The sequence below is a fragment of the Salmo trutta genome, chromosome 14, assembly GCF_901001165.1.
Source record: "Salmo trutta chromosome 14, fSalTru1.1, whole genome shotgun sequence".
Classification (NCBI taxonomy): domain Eukaryota; kingdom Metazoa; phylum Chordata; class Actinopteri; order Salmoniformes; family Salmonidae; genus Salmo; species Salmo trutta.
The window spans coordinates 44088252-44103591 of NC_042970.1; the positions used below are offsets into that span (position 1 = coordinate 44088252).

General features: G+C 46.3%; 1 protein-coding gene across 2 annotated transcripts in view; it reads right to left on the reverse strand.

The window, feature by feature from the left end:
- Positions 1-15090, reverse strand: part of LOC115208157 (laminin subunit beta-3) — a 32223-nt gene extending 17133 nt beyond the window's left edge. The window contains exons 1-8 of one of the 2 annotated variants that reach the window (XM_029776008.1): positions 14895-15090; positions 14615-14666; positions 14246-14400; positions 1461-1575; positions 1287-1360; positions 970-1161; positions 730-793; positions 313-500 (exon numbers count right to left, since the gene is read on the reverse strand). In XM_029776008.1, the coding sequence (XP_029631868.1) occupies positions 313-500; positions 730-793; positions 970-1161; positions 1287-1360; positions 1461-1575; positions 14246-14400; positions 14615-14639 (813 nt within the window). In that variant the 5' untranslated portion in view covers positions 14640-14666; positions 14895-15090. The remainder of the gene's footprint in view (positions 1-312; positions 501-729; positions 794-969; positions 1162-1286; positions 1361-1460; positions 1576-14245; positions 14401-14614; positions 14667-14894) is intronic. The other variant, XM_029776009.1, reaches the window with a different exon arrangement.
- Between the last annotated feature and the right edge of the window lie 250 nt (positions 15091-15340).

Sequence of the window (15340 nt, forward strand, 5' to 3'; positions counted from 1 at the left end):
AAGCAAGTGGCTATAGCAGCACACAAGTAGACTACAAATGCATGCTGGGCCGGGCATGACCTGAGCACATGAAGTGAGCGCTATTGGAGTGATGTTGGAGTGGGCGAGAAGGCCGATGCTCCATCCTTTGGGAATCTCGCTCCACGCTCCAGTCAAATTGGGCACGCTCAGCTCCTCGCTTCGCTCCGCTCACATACTCTGGTTGGGTATAGGCGGTTGGTAATAGTCGGACAGCGGTTGGCCTGTAGATGTGTGTTGTATGTGTTAGGTATACTATAACTGTGTGTTAGGTGGTTGGCAGTGGTATCATACCTGTGTGCTAGGTGGCTGGTTGGCAGTAGTATCCTGCAGACAGCGGTTGGCATGGCCGTGGCAGAGGCAGGTGCCCATCACTCTCATCTCTCTGAGGGCATAAAACAGAGAGGGGGTGCGGCCGGGCAAGCGAGGCATAGCACCCAGCTCAGTAAACTTCACCCGCAGGCCTGTCAATCCGGACACCTCTGGGGACCGAGATAGAGCTGTCAATCACTGGGCAAAGCATCTCATTGGATCAGGAATGTTCAATCATGAAAGGTTTAAGTGGCTCTGGAGGAGAGCACTTGCTAAATGGCTCAAATATAATGTATAAGGACATTATATTGTCCATAGTAACAGTGGGTGTTGTCCATAGTAACAGTGGGTGAGTGTCATGGATGGGTAAATGTATATGGTTGATTATGTTTATCTTACCTTCAATCTTCTGCCCATTGGGGACGCTGATGCTAGAGAACTGACGCAAGGGGCTGAACTGAATCTGTATAATGCAATGAGGAAAATCAAAAAAGGGGAAGAGCAGAACATTTCCTCTCTGGATAACACAAAACATCATGGGGATTTCCTCCAGTTTCCAACGTTGTTACCCCGTTATCTCATAAACCCGACCCTACACTGTGGGAGGCAACTGTCTGCCTAGGGAGAATACTTCCTTACGGTCTGGTCCTGGAAAGAGTTGGCGGGGACAGGGGGTAGGGTGTAGCAGTAGGTCTGGTCCAGAGAGCGTGGCGTAGTCATGGCAATGCCAGGGAAGGCCGAGCGACAGTCTGAGGCCATGTAGTGGGACGGTTGCCAGGTTTGACCATTATCCAACGTCCTCTCCACCACCAGCGCATTAGGGTGGGGACCCTGTGTATAGAGGCAACCGGAAAATCAGTCCATAAGATTGTACAGCATTTAAAAAAAATGACAATTCTGCCCTTGCACATTGGAAAAGCCCTGACCGTGCTGCTGCTCTGGCAGCTGGGTCTTACCTTGAAGGTCAGAATGATGGTGTCCAGCTGAAACAGGTTCTGTAGGTCCAACTGTAGGGTGACCGGATTCACATCTAAAGAAACATAGGTTGTCTTTATTTGGTCGGTCACAATAAGAAAGTTTTAGGATGGGTCACTCACGACATGTGTCCTGTAGCTTTGTAATCCCCTCACCTTTCCTGGCCTGCCACCACCTGTTGGGTCCAGCGGTGGACAGAACGTTCTGGATGGTGTGAGCTAACTGACTGGATGGGTTCCTGGAGTCACAGGTACAGCACTTCATCCTCCACTGAGAGAGAGGAAGAGAGTTAATACTACTTCGCATCATTTACTGTATATAAGGTCATGCAAACAAAGCATGTTTGATTTCTAAAGATATTTAAATACATCTAAACCAGATTAAATTGGTTTATCATTAACGATAATGGCTGTGCTCTGCCCTTTGTCTTATGCAATATAACCCAGAACTGTAACAGTACACACACACTGTTTGTGTTTGTGCATGCATGCGTACGTGTGTGTCCCCTGACCTCTTTGTAGAGAATATGAGTTATTGGTCAGCACACATTCAAACAGCACACGATTCGTTTGAGGTTTATATGCCTTTACTTTGACAAGAAATCCTAATTTCAGACAAATATGGACCGAGGGAACGTGAGAGCAATCACACAGCAACAAGACAGAACAAGGTATCAGTTCCTCCTCCAACACAATGGAACCACTCACAACGACCAATGTGCAAGTAAATGTTCATGTGGATCTTCCCACAGACACCATAGATAACACTGAGGTAAAGCCATGATATCTCAAATCAATACAACACTGATGGGAAGGCTCTTGTGTAACACTAGTGAAGTGGTTTTTCTACGTGCATTATGTGACCCAAGATCACTTGGTCCACACACAGGACTAAAGTCTGCAAAAATACTACAGTGAATACTGTAGTATTTACAGTTAACTATGGTATAAATATTGTAGTAAAAGAAAACTGTAGTATATACTATAGTAATTCATGTAGTGTTTTTGCAGACTGTAGTATACTGTAATATTTACTGTTGTGTTTTTGTTTTATTATCTTTGACATATAATTTTGGGAAACCTACTGGAAAAATACTAAAAGACCAATTTTCCATAACCTGTAGGTATGTAGGACTGGGGTCTGAACAGCTAGTTCAGCACTTCGTTTATTTTCTATAACCTGTAGAGTTCCCACTAACGGCTGTCACATATTGAGATATTGGGGAGGGTAATGGGCAGGGTATTTGCAAATAAGATACTGTAGTATTTACTATAGTAAAAAAAAGTGTTGTGTTTTTGCGGACTGTTGTGTATTTGCGGATTATCCATTTTTTTATAATACTTTCGAATTTACTATAGTATTTTACAGTATATTACAATGTTTTATAATAAGTACTACACACAACATCCGCCAACATCCTTCTACCACCCCTTGCAATCAAAAAAATCACCTATTTTAAACAAATATAGAACAGCCACTCCTCCCCTCTCTACTACAACAACCTCCAACCCCGCTACCTATACCTCCAATTGCTCTCCCCTCCAACCCCCTTGTCTCCACTACCCTACACCTCCATCTCAGCTTGCCCTGGTCGGGGCGGGTTGGGACTTGGGCTGGAGCAGTTACTTGGCCTGAGTCAGGCTGGCTGGGCTCTCTAGTCTGTCACAGAGGCCATGGCTTTGTACCCCACCGGGTGAAAGGTTACACTAGAGGTTTCAACACCAGTTATGGCCACTGTCAATCTGTCCAGCTCGCTCGTTCTCTTTTTATTACTCTTGTTTTCCCTCTCCAGGCACCATCGCATGAGCCTGTAGCCACAGACTCTGGCCAAACTGGAGTTTCTAAAAATGTATTCAAAGGCACTGTAGACTGAGCCTAACAAGGCATTTTTTAGTTTCATTTGTATTTAATTATAAGTCACAGCCTATATGCGCAATTTATAGACTATAATGATTTAATACAACGAAATGTTGTCTAAGTTAACATATGGAATTGTTAGAAGATGGTCATACCAAGGATTTCTTAGCTATTTGATTTTGAATTTTAAGACTCCTTAATGTATCAGAAGAAAACATTACAACATTATTGGAGGAAACATTGTCTTTCTCTCTTTCTCTCTCTCTTTCTCTCTCTCTCTCTCGTTTGCTTACTCACTCTCTTTCTCTCTCTTTTCTGCCGATCCCCCCCTCTCTCCCTCCAAACCACGATTTCAAAAGTCAACAGGCAAGCTGCTGATTTCGTCAAACAAACAAAAATCTGTCTGCACACATGCGCCCACACACGTCTGCACACATGCACCCACACACACACACACACACGTCTGCACACACACACACACACACACACACACACACACACACACACACACACACACACACACACACTTACTGCAAATTCAGTGTATAAACACATTATTAATACACTGTTATAGACATAAATATGTCCACTAATGTGTGAAGTATAGTCCATGTTGTATAACAACTTTAGACTGTAATGTCAATTGGATGGCAATGATGTGATAATATTATTAATGTCTTCTGGTAAAGTCCCTATGAATTGTTCCCTAACCAATTGTGTGGTAAAGAGGGAAATATATTCTCCTGTACTATATGGGGAGATGCATGCCCTGACACAATGGAAAAGTTCAGAATTCAACAGTGGGTCGGAAATTGACACCCTTGATAAAGATGAGCAAAAATGGCTGTATACAATAAGTAATTCAAATTCTCATCTATATTGTATCCTATGGGACTCCCAATCACATCCGGCCGTGATTGGGTGTCCCATAGCGCGGCTCACAATTGGCCCAGAGTCGTCTGGGTTTGGCCAGGGTAGGCCGTCATTGTAAATAAGAATGTGTTCTTAACTGACTTGCCTAGTTAAATAAAGGTTAAATAAAAATAAAAATGAAATGGTCTGACAAACGCTGCTCTAGCTCTGTCACCTTTCACCACAGATGTGGAAGAGGGAAGGGTAATATTGGCGGATGCAGTGGATTTTGATGGGAATTTTTTGATTATGTTAATTAGATTTCCACAGGGTTAATTTAATACAATGAAATGTTGTTTAAATGCTGAGCGCTTAATTTCCCTGACTCCCTACCAGCCTAGCATGTCACACTCGCAAGTGCTTCACAATGTATTTCCTTGTAGCTAGAGTCCTGAAATAATTGAAATAATATGACATAAATAATTCATTTCAGTTCCTTCTGACCTATTTAGAGTGTTTATAAGCTGTTTAATATGACGTGTAACCTATTTGAAATTATGAGTGCTTCTAACATTCACCTTCTCATGTTTATTATAATACTTTTCATTCAAATCATATGATTTGGTTTAAATACTTCAAAACCAATGGTAGGTCCAGGTAACAAAAATGGATGGGTGTTGGTTAAATTGGGATTTTAATGAATGAAGCGAATGGAAAGGACTTGGAACACAGGAGCACAGGGCTCCCGAGTGGCGCAGTGGTCTAAGGCACTGCATCTCAGTGCAAAAGGCGTCACTACAGTCCCTGGTTCGATTCCAGGCTGTATCACATCCGGCCGTGAGTCCCATAGAGCGGCGCACAACTGGCCCAGCGTCGTCCAGGTTTGGCCGGGGAAGGCTGTCATTGTAAATAAGAATTTGTTTTTAACTGACTTGCCTAGTTAAATAAAGGATAAATTTAAAAAAATAACAGGAGTGGTGTGCAAGCACTGATGAGCCGGATTTTTGACCGCTCAACTCCGCTCACATACTCTGGTTGAAGGCCGGAGACTGAGATGGCCATTGCACTGTATATCCCATGCAAAAAACAAATCCACTTTCAAACCAACAACTCCGGCCATCAGAACCACTGTGTTATCTAAATAGATTCATACATCCCTTTTGAGATGTTGTCACGTCCTGACCATAGAAAGCTTTTATTTTCTATGGTAGAGTAGGTCAGGGCGTGACTGAGGGGTTAGTCTAGTTTATATTTTCTATGTGGGGTTCTAGTTTATTTTTTCTATGTTGGTGTTTTGTATGATTCCCAATTAGAGGCAGCTGGTTATCGTTGTCTCTAATTGGGGATCATACTTAAGTAGCATGTTTACCACCTGTGGGTTATGGGATATTGTATTTTGAGTAAGTGTATGTAGCACCTCTGTAGTTACGGTTTGTTTATTGTTTTTTGTTTTTGTTAAGTTTCACTATTAATAAATGATGTAGAACTCAACATTCGCTGTGCCTTGGTCCGTTTCTACAAACGAACGTGACAGAATATCCCATCACACCAGGACCAAGCAGCGTGCTACAATAGGGAAAATAAATTGGACCTGGGAGGAAATAATGGAAGGAAAGGAGATCCTTCCTTGGCAGGAGTCATAGCAGATGCAAGGAGATAATGGAGGACAGCAACGACGACAGGGTTCGCGGCCACAGAAAGCCCAAGGACAACCCCAATAATTTTTTTTTGGGGGGGGGCACACGGGGTGGTCGGCAAGGTTGAGGGGTGAGTCAGAGACCGTCGAGGAGTTATTGGATAAATTGGAGGAGAGTGAACGGAGGGGAGAGTTAGAGACCTTCGAGGAATTGTTGGATAAATTGGAGGAGAGTGAAGCGAGAGAGCTGTTGGTTTGGCGTAGTATACACGGCATTCGCCCTGAGGAGCATGTTAGCCGTCCAAGGCCACCTGAGTCAGGTCCCCATACTCGTCCTGAGAAGTGTGTTAAAGTCCCGGTACAATTGAGGCCGGCAATACGCACCAGGTCTCCAGTGCGCCTTTACAGCCCGATACGTCCTGAGCCAACTCCCCGTACTCGTCCTGAGAAGTGTGTTAAAGTTCCGGTACAATTGAGGCCGGCAATACGCACCAGGTCTCCAGTGCGCCTTCACAGCCCGGTACTTCCTGAGCCAACTCCCTGTACTCAACGTGGGGAGCATGTTACCGGTCAGGCACCATGTTTTGCGGTGATATGCACGGTGTCTCCAATGCGCATTCCACAGCCCGCTGTGTTCTGTGCCAGCTCCCCGCCATTTCCGTGCAAAAGTGGGCATCTGTCCAGGACGGGTGGTGCCGGCTCAGTGCGCCTGGTCTCCAGTGCACCTCCTCGGTCCAGGATATCCTGCGCCGACTCTACGCACTGTGTACCCAGTGGGCCTTCACAGCCCAGTGTGTCCTGTGCCAGCTACCCGCACTTGCCGTGTGAAGATGGTCATCTGTCCAGGACGCGTTGTGCCAGCTCTACACTCCAGACCTCCAGTGCACCTCCACGGTCCAGTACATCCTGCACCGGACCCATGCATCAGGCCTCCAGTGCACCTCCCCAGTCCAGTACGTCCTGTGCCTGCTCCTCGCGCTCGCCCATAGGTGCGTGTCAACAGCCCGGTACCACCAGTGCCGGCTCCACGCACCAGGCTTCCGGCGACGATCCCCAGTCCAGTGCTTCCGGCAACAGTTCCCAGTCCAGAGCTTCCGGCGACAGTTCCCAGTCCAGAGCTTCCGGCGACAGTTCCACAGTCCGGAACCTCCAACGACGGTCCACGTTCCGGAACCTCCAACGACGGTCCATGGTCCGGAACCTCCTGAGACGGTCAACAGTCCAGGACCTCCAGCTCCGAGGCCAGAGTCTTCTTCTGCGTTGGTGCCCAGTCCAGGCACAGCGTCCAGTCCCACTTCATGGCCGGAGCCTTCCCTTGCGCCGATGCCCAGTCTAAGCACGGCATCCAGTCCAGCTCCAAGGCCAGAGTCTTCTTCTGCGTTGGTGGCCAGTCCAGGCACAGTGTTCAGTCTGGGTCCATGGCTGGATCCGCAGGATGAGCAGGTTCTTCGTCCCGCACCAGAGCCGCCACCGATACTAGACACCCCCCCTAACCCTCCCTTTTTGTTTCAGGTTTTGTGGTCAGAGTCCGCACCTTTGGGGGGGGTACTGTCACGTCCTGACCATAGAAAGCTTTTATTTTCTATGGTAGAGTAGGTCAGGGCGTGACTGGGGGGTTAGTCTAGTTTATATTTTCTATGTGGGGTTCTAGTTTATTTTTTCTATGTTGGTGTTTTGTATGATTCCCAATTAGAGGCAGCTGGTTATTGTTGTCTCTAATTGGGGATCATACTTAAGTAGCATGTTTTCCACCTGTGGGTTATGGGAGATTGTATTTTGAGTAAGTGTATGTAGCACCTCTGTAGTTACGGTTCGTTGTTTGTTTATTGTTTTTGTTAAGTTTCACTATTAATAAATTATGTGGAACTCAACATTTGCTGCGCCTTGGTCCGATTCTACAAACGAACGTGACAGATGTGTGACTTGGTGGGGGAAAAAAAGTTTGATTACACCTCATTTTAACATTTTGTCATAAAGAGCACATGTTCAGCTTAATTTAAAAAAAAGTGTTTTCCCAACTCAAGAGGTTTTAAAACTGTTACAGGGTTGACGATTTAATTTTAAAATCAGCCATAAATCCCCTTGTGACAGGGGAAATGGAAGTTTGTTGTGTGCAACAGGGAGGGGCAAGTGCATGCAAGCTTCAAATATTTCTAGCCTGTTTATCTATGGGTTATAGGGTTGACGTGTTATGCTCAACCCACTCAGTTTTCCACCACAAAACACCAGAAAATGACCATAATGAGTAGAACCAGCTCACCAGCTTTTACACAATGATTTTACTATTAGATGTTAAACGCTTCTTTTGAAACATTGATTAGTTTCACCATATTAAAACTAGAGTCCGGTTCACATAACAGGGTTGACCTAAAAATGAGGGACGGGTTTTTTTTTTTACTTTAAAGTGAATCACTAATCATGTTAAATAAATAACAATCTTCAGAAAATACTTTGTCAAAGCAAGAAAATAACCAGGGCTTTACAGTCGTGGTGAAAACTTGGACAAATGTTGGGGTTAAGTAGGTTCAAATCTTCCTGCCAATCAGAGGGTGCGCAGAGGGATATGTCAAAACGCAGAATTCTGTCACTTTAGCAAGTCTTTATTCATATCAACATTCTGAATGATTGAATTCTCCATGTGGTCTATATTAAAGAGCACTTCATTGAATATAATAGGCTTTTCAAATATTGGTACACAATTTCTAATAAAACTATCAAAGGGCCTCATTTTGTGGAACAACCTATATGCTCTGGCATTAGCCCTGACCCTGGTCTGTCAGTGTGTCTATTTCTGGACCAGTGGTCAGTACTCAGAGATTGACCACAAGACAGAGATGCTGAAAGGACAGCACTGTTCATTGTTTGAGTGGCTTGCTAAGACTGAGTGAATATATCGTTGGTAGTGAACAGCATTCTGGCTATTCATTAATTACAGAAACAACTTCCCAATTCGTCAGAACACAACCAGTAGCATCAGATGGAACACAAATGATAATAATTGTAAAAAAAAACAAAAAAAACAATCCCACATATTGGAGAATTCAGATAAATGCATGCATCCTTCTAGCTTAGGCTTCTAGCTTTATAGCTTACAAAGGCAGCCCATTTCTGATCTTATGCCCAATTATGGGCAAAATACCTGATCTGATTGCTCAAAAGACAAATTAGTTAGAAAAAAACCTATTGGGTTACCTGTGTAAACGCAGCCTTTTTTTAAATACAGTTTGGTATAGTTCGCTTCAGACACAAGACTCCCTGGACCTGGTCAGTGTCCAGCCAATCAGTGCCCCTTAGGCTGCAGGCCGCTAAGGATAATATGGAGAAACTCTGCCAGACCACTGGAATCTGACCAGAATAGATTAGTCTGCCAATGTAGCAACCTGTATCAAAGTTTGTTTGTATGGCCAGCTGGCTGGCTTTTTGGACCAGAGGACAGACACTAACACCACAGAGGCATGGACCATGGTACCACGGGGAGAGAGTTCTGGCCTGGGCCACTCATGGTGCCCTCCTTCTGGTAGCCCCTTATTGGTACCTTTTTTTTAAATTATAAAGCCATCCAAATTGAATCAGATTTCCATGGTGGGTGGACTGATGGCAATATTTGATTCCCCATTTTAAATGTCTGCATTACACTCACTGTAGGAGGCTGCTGAGGGGAGAACGGCTCATAATAATGTCCGGAATGGAGCGAATGGTGTCAAACACCTGGAAACCATGTGTTTGATGCATTTGATACAATTCCACCTATTCTGCTTCAGTCATTAACAAGAGCCAGTTCTCCCCAATTAAAGTGCCACCAACCTCCTGTGCTGTATATCTCTCAAAAATTAGAACTGTGGAAAGGTACTACACAGGGAACAATGGATAATTCTATAAATAAAGAAAAAAATGTAAACAGAAAATATATGAGTAAAAATCATAGTATGAAATTAGGTCACAGAGTGGAACCTGATATGGTTAGTATGCTCGACCTGGTCTCGAAGCCAGCTATTGGCTAGGATCCCAACCATCCCTGAGGACAATGGGACCAGCCTTGCCTGTCTCATCTCTGATTAGTTCATACCAAACCCTGATGGAAAATCACTTTGAGCCATGTTGGCTTGTTGCTATCGGCAACTCTCTGGCAACTGCCAGTGCCAAGGGCGTGTCAAGGGTAGAGGAGAGTTGGGCAAGAGAGAGGAGTCTCGCAGTCTCACTGTGCCAAACCAAATCCAAAAATACACTCCAGAATAGATCTGTCAGCACTGGACAGGAAGGCCAAGCCTCCTATCCACTCTATCACCTACTGTATCCTTTCTTCTACCCCTCTCTCTATCCCTCTCTTCTATACCTCTTTCTGTCACACCCTGATCTGTTTCACCGGTCTTGTGCTTGTCTCCACCCCCCTCCAGGTGTCGCCCATTTTACCCTGTGCATTTATACCTGTGTTTTCTGTTTGTCTGTTGCCAGTTTGTCTTGTCTCGTCAAGCCTACCAGAGTTTTTCCAGTACTCTTGTTTTTCTCTCTAGTCTCTGTTTCATAGTTTTCCCGGTTTTGACCACTCTGCCTGCCCTGAGCCTGCCTGCCATTCTGTACCTTGTGACACTGCCCTGGATTACTGACCTCTGCTTGCCCTGAGCCTGCCTGCCGTTCTGTACCTTTCGGAATCTGTTCTGGATTACTGACCTCTGCCTGCCCTTGACCTGTTGTTTGCCTGGCCCCTGTTTTTGTAATAAACTTTTGTTACTTTGAACTGTAGCCCTCGTCCTTCCATCTCATAACGCTAATGTCCGAGCTTACCCGAGTTCCCCCGAGAGTCTCCGAGGTCTACCGACTCGCCTTTTCGGAGCTGATGCAACTCCGCAGAGCTAGGCTATCTCCAGCTGAATGCTTACGCAGACTTAACACCCAGAGTTGTCTGTATTGCGGAACTGCCGGTCATTATGTGTCATCTGGTCTTTTAAAGAGACCAGGATCGTCAGTAGGTATGAGTACACTGGTGGGCCATACGGAGAGTTTTTCTTCTGCCCTTACTCGCACCCCTCTCCATACCATCCTGCTGTGGGGCGACCAGTCTATATCTCTCTGGGTTCTCATTGACTCTGGGGCCGACTAGAGTTTCATGGACGCCACCCTGGTGTCTGAGCTGGGCATCCCCACTCAGCCCTTCTCCAGTCCCATGGACGTTAGAGCACTGGAGGGCGCTCTATAGGCAGGGTTTCCCACAATACTACTCCTATCCACCTGCGTGTGTCCGGAACCACAGTGAGTCTATACAGTTTATGCTCATCAAGTCTCCTCAGGTTCCCGTGGTATTGGGGTTTTCTTGGCTCCAGCGCCACAATCCCCTTATCAACTGGACTGCTGGTACTATTGTGGGCTGAAACCCGTTCTACCACGCCCATTGCTTGAAGTCTGCGCAGCCTGCCCCAGGACGTCTTCCTGTGGGCTCAGAGGAAGCCTTGAATATCTCTGCCGTTCCCGCGGAGTACCAGGATCTCCGGGAGGTTTTCAGCAAGGCCTGGGCCACTTTGCTTCCTCCGAATCAACCCTATGATTGTGGGATCGATATTCTCCCGGGCACTACACCACCCCGGGGATGGCTGTATTCACTGTCGGGTCCAGAGACCAAGGCATCGAGGATTCCCTGGCTGCAGGGGGTATCCGTCCTTCTGCCTCCTGGAGAACCAGCTGTTTGTCAAAGCCAAAAAATGCGAGTTCCATTGCTCCACCATCTCCTTCCTTGGATACATCATCACTGCTGGGAATGTACAGATGGATCCGTAAAAGGTGAGAGTGGTGGTGGATTGGTTCCAACCCACATCCAGAGTGCAGCTGCAACGTTTCTTAGGATTTGCCTATTTCTATCGCCGATTTATCCGGAGTGACAGCACCCTGGCTTCCTCCCTGTCAGCACTCACCTCTCCCGAGGTCCCGTTCACGTGGTCCCCAGCTGCTGACTAGGCATTCCTGGACCTTAAGCACCGCTTCACCACAGCTCCCATATCGATCCATCCGGACCCGTCCCGTCAGTTCGTGGTGGAGGTAGACGCTTCGGATGTCGGAGTGGGGGCAGTCCTTTCCCAGCGTTCTGACCTGAAGCTGCATCCCTGCGGCGCCTTCTCCCATCGCCTTAACGCCACGGAGAGGAATTATGATGTGGGGAATCGAGAACTACTCGCGGTGAAGATGGCCTTGGAGGAGTGGAGACACTGGTAAGAGGGGTGGAACTTCCATTCATAGTGTGGATGGATCACAAGACCCTGGAATATCTCCGCACTGCCAAGTGTCTCAACTCCAGGCAAAGTCGATGGGCTCTGTTGTTCACCCGGTTCAACTTCACCATCTCCTACCGCCCGGGGTCTAAAAATGTTAAGCCGGACGCGCTTTCATGACGCAATTGCCCCGCTTCTACACCCTCGAACCCCGATACCATTCTTCCTACCTCGTGCCTGGCGGCTACTCTCGTCTAAGGTATAGAGAACCAGGGGGGGCCCGGCTAACCGGATGTTTGTACCCGACGCTGCCCGCTCCCCGGTCCTGGAATGGGCTCATTCCTCCAGCCTTGCCTGCCACCCTGGCTCCCGTCGTACCCTGGCCTTTGTGCAACAACGCTTTTGGTGGCCCACCATGCTTCCAGACGCCTCCACGTCCGTTGCCGTAAAGCTTGTAAAGCCTACCATCGTTTTTCCCGTACTCCTGTTTCTCTCTCTAGTCCGTGTTTTCTAGTTTTCCTGGTTTTGATCATTCTGCCTGCCCTGACCCTGAGCCTGCCTGCCATTCTGTACCTTTTGGACTCTGCCTGCCTTTTAACTGTCGTTTGCCTGCCCCCTGTTTTTGTAATAAACTTTTGTTACTTCGACACTGTCTGCATCTGGGTTTTCCTGAGGTCTGATACTTTCTGTCTCTTCTAATCCCTTTCCCTCCCTCTCTTCTGTCCCCCTCTCTCTCTGTCTTCCGGTACACTCTGTGGGGGCATGACGGACACCCAGCCCAGCCATTAAAGGGTCACTGGCATAAGTGCCACTCCCTTGACACCGAGTGATAAAGCCCTGGCAAACTGTACTGCTCAACTCCCCCTCTGTCTGCAACTTAGCTCATTTTCCGTCAGGACATTCCACAGATCACATCACCAGGGCCGCCCCCCTTTTGAAGACCTTTAGATCGATCCCCCCCCCAGAAAAGCTGCGAGCAACTGCGGCCTCTCATGATGAGTTCAGATGTTTTGTGGCCCCCACTCCATCAGAGTTGTCCATCCCTGGTCTACGCTATCTCCCCTGTACTGAGTTATACAGAGCGTGTCAGAGAGATAGTCAATGCACAACCACACCCTTCGGACATGATTCAACACACACAGTCATACAGTTACAGTAGATCCAGTCTAGACAAGGTTCTATGGCCTGGTGCACCTCTCTCCACACGCCCAACGTTAAAACATCTTTCATGTTTGTGTGATCAGCACAATCATCCAGTGAAACACAATCACTTTGAGTAAATATCAAAAACACAAAAGTGGTGAAGTTTCAAAAACTCAAGGCAGAACCCACAACCAGCAGACAGCAAAAAAGATCTACAGTCTGGTGTGTCTGTATGTCTTTGTGTCTGTGTGTCTGTGTGTCTTTGTGTCTGTGTCTGTGTGTGTCTGTGTGCCTGTGTGTGCCTGTGTGTGCCTGCAGATACATACTTGTAATTGTGAGTTTTAAGAGCAGAGTGACTGATACCTGCCCTGCCCAGCAACACCAGAGGGTGTGGCTCAGATGAAAGGCTCGACTGTAAATCAAACAGGCAGCAACACAAATTAAAACATAAATACTTTTCCTTTCTTATCCTTTTACCTGGTTTTACCTCCCTAGTTTGTCATAAACAAAAGGATGTTTCAAACTTGTCCCATAAATAAACCTACAATAATACACCTACAGTAATTCAACAACTAAAGTATTCTGAGAAAAGAAATGTGCTTATGTATTTTTTTCCCTGTCAACACATTATATTTGATTTTCTTTGTTTTCAAATCAAACAAATAAATCCCCATCCAACGTTTTTCTCTTCAGGAACTCAGCAACCAAGACTGATGTCAAATGTAGTTGCAACATCTGGCATCTGTGTGTCTCTGGCACCAGATCCAGACAATTTCACAAATTACACCAACCAGTTCTCCCCTGACCCTCTATCCATCCACCCTCTCCCTCTCCCCATACCATCCGTGCACTCTCTGCCCCTGGTCTCCTACTGAGCATGGTCAGCACAGAGAGCAACAGTCATGCACCGCCAATTTGGACATTGTGTGCGTGCGTGTGTGTGCTTGCATTTGTGTCTGCCTGTATGTTTTGTCTGTCTCTCGGTCTTCTGTCTTTATACATGCAAGTCTGTCCTGTCTGTCTGTCTGTCTGTCTGTCTGTCTGTCTGTCTGTCTGTCTGTCTGTCTGTCTGTCTGTCTGTCTGTCTGTCTCTCATGTTTGACTCCATAAAGTTATAGCTGCCCTACAAACCTGAAATGTTACACATTAAAACCCTGGTGAACAACTCATAACAATTAACAGCTATTGCCCCACTTTTCTCCCATCTCTTACAGTACCTCCGGTGTCTTTCATAGCAATAAGAGTAGGGCCAAACCTGTCCAAAGTAGGTGCAAAAGACCTCAGAGCCGGCAAGGCCGCAGGTGGAGGAGGCATGAAGCTGACGGTCCCTACCGAGGAGCAGGTCTCCCATAGGGGGGTAACAGGCCCCCCGAGAACAGTCCCTCTGGGTCGCAGCCACTGCCGTCAGGGCTGGGAGAGGAGATAAATTAATCAATCAATTCATCATTATCATCACAGATAGAAGTATGAACCCAATAACATATTTCCTCACATCCTACACAAAACTATCGCCACAATCTGAATGTTAAGACTAAATCCAAAAACATTTGATATAACTGTAACTCATTGATCATTTTCAATTAGAAATCAATGAAGTGCTAACACAAATATCATGGGCACATACCTGCTAACTGGAATAAAATCCACATCTTTGGTTCCTACTATGAGAAATTCTTCTAAAGACAAAAAGGTCAATAAACAATACAGCCAACAATACAACAAAAAATGTCAAAGGTCAGACATTCACGACAAAGACTAGATCATTGGTTGACTGAATAATTGGGAGAAATTACCAATACAGTAGGTGGCTACATGAACACATAACATTTTGAATTACATTGAAAATAAAAAAGTCAAATAACCGGTGGAAAGTGAAATGTTAATCCATGGAGGTGAGGACTCACCAGCTGTAGGTGTACGACGTAGACGCGGGTGTGTGAGCGCTGCTCAGAATCTGTCTAAGTGTGTGTGGGTTCTTGGCTGTATCCTTATAAACACTGTCTCACCTGGGCCTCGCGATACAGTGTGTCAGAAAGGTAGCTGGCAGACACACGCCTCCCCTCCGCAACCCCAACCTGCTGGGATGAATACATCGCCCCTTAATTGGGGAGGACCTGTATGTGCTAATCGCTGGAGTGGAATCAGTGAATGGTATCAAATACATCAAACACATGGTTTCCGTGCGTTTCGATGCCATTCCATTCGCTCCGTTCCAGCCATTATTATGAGCCGTCCTCCCCTCAGCAGCCTCCACTGGAAAACATACACATCGCCGAGATACAATCTCACGTCGGACAACTATCAACAACATATTCTTCAAAAAAAGGGAGGCTCATCCAAAACGAACAGT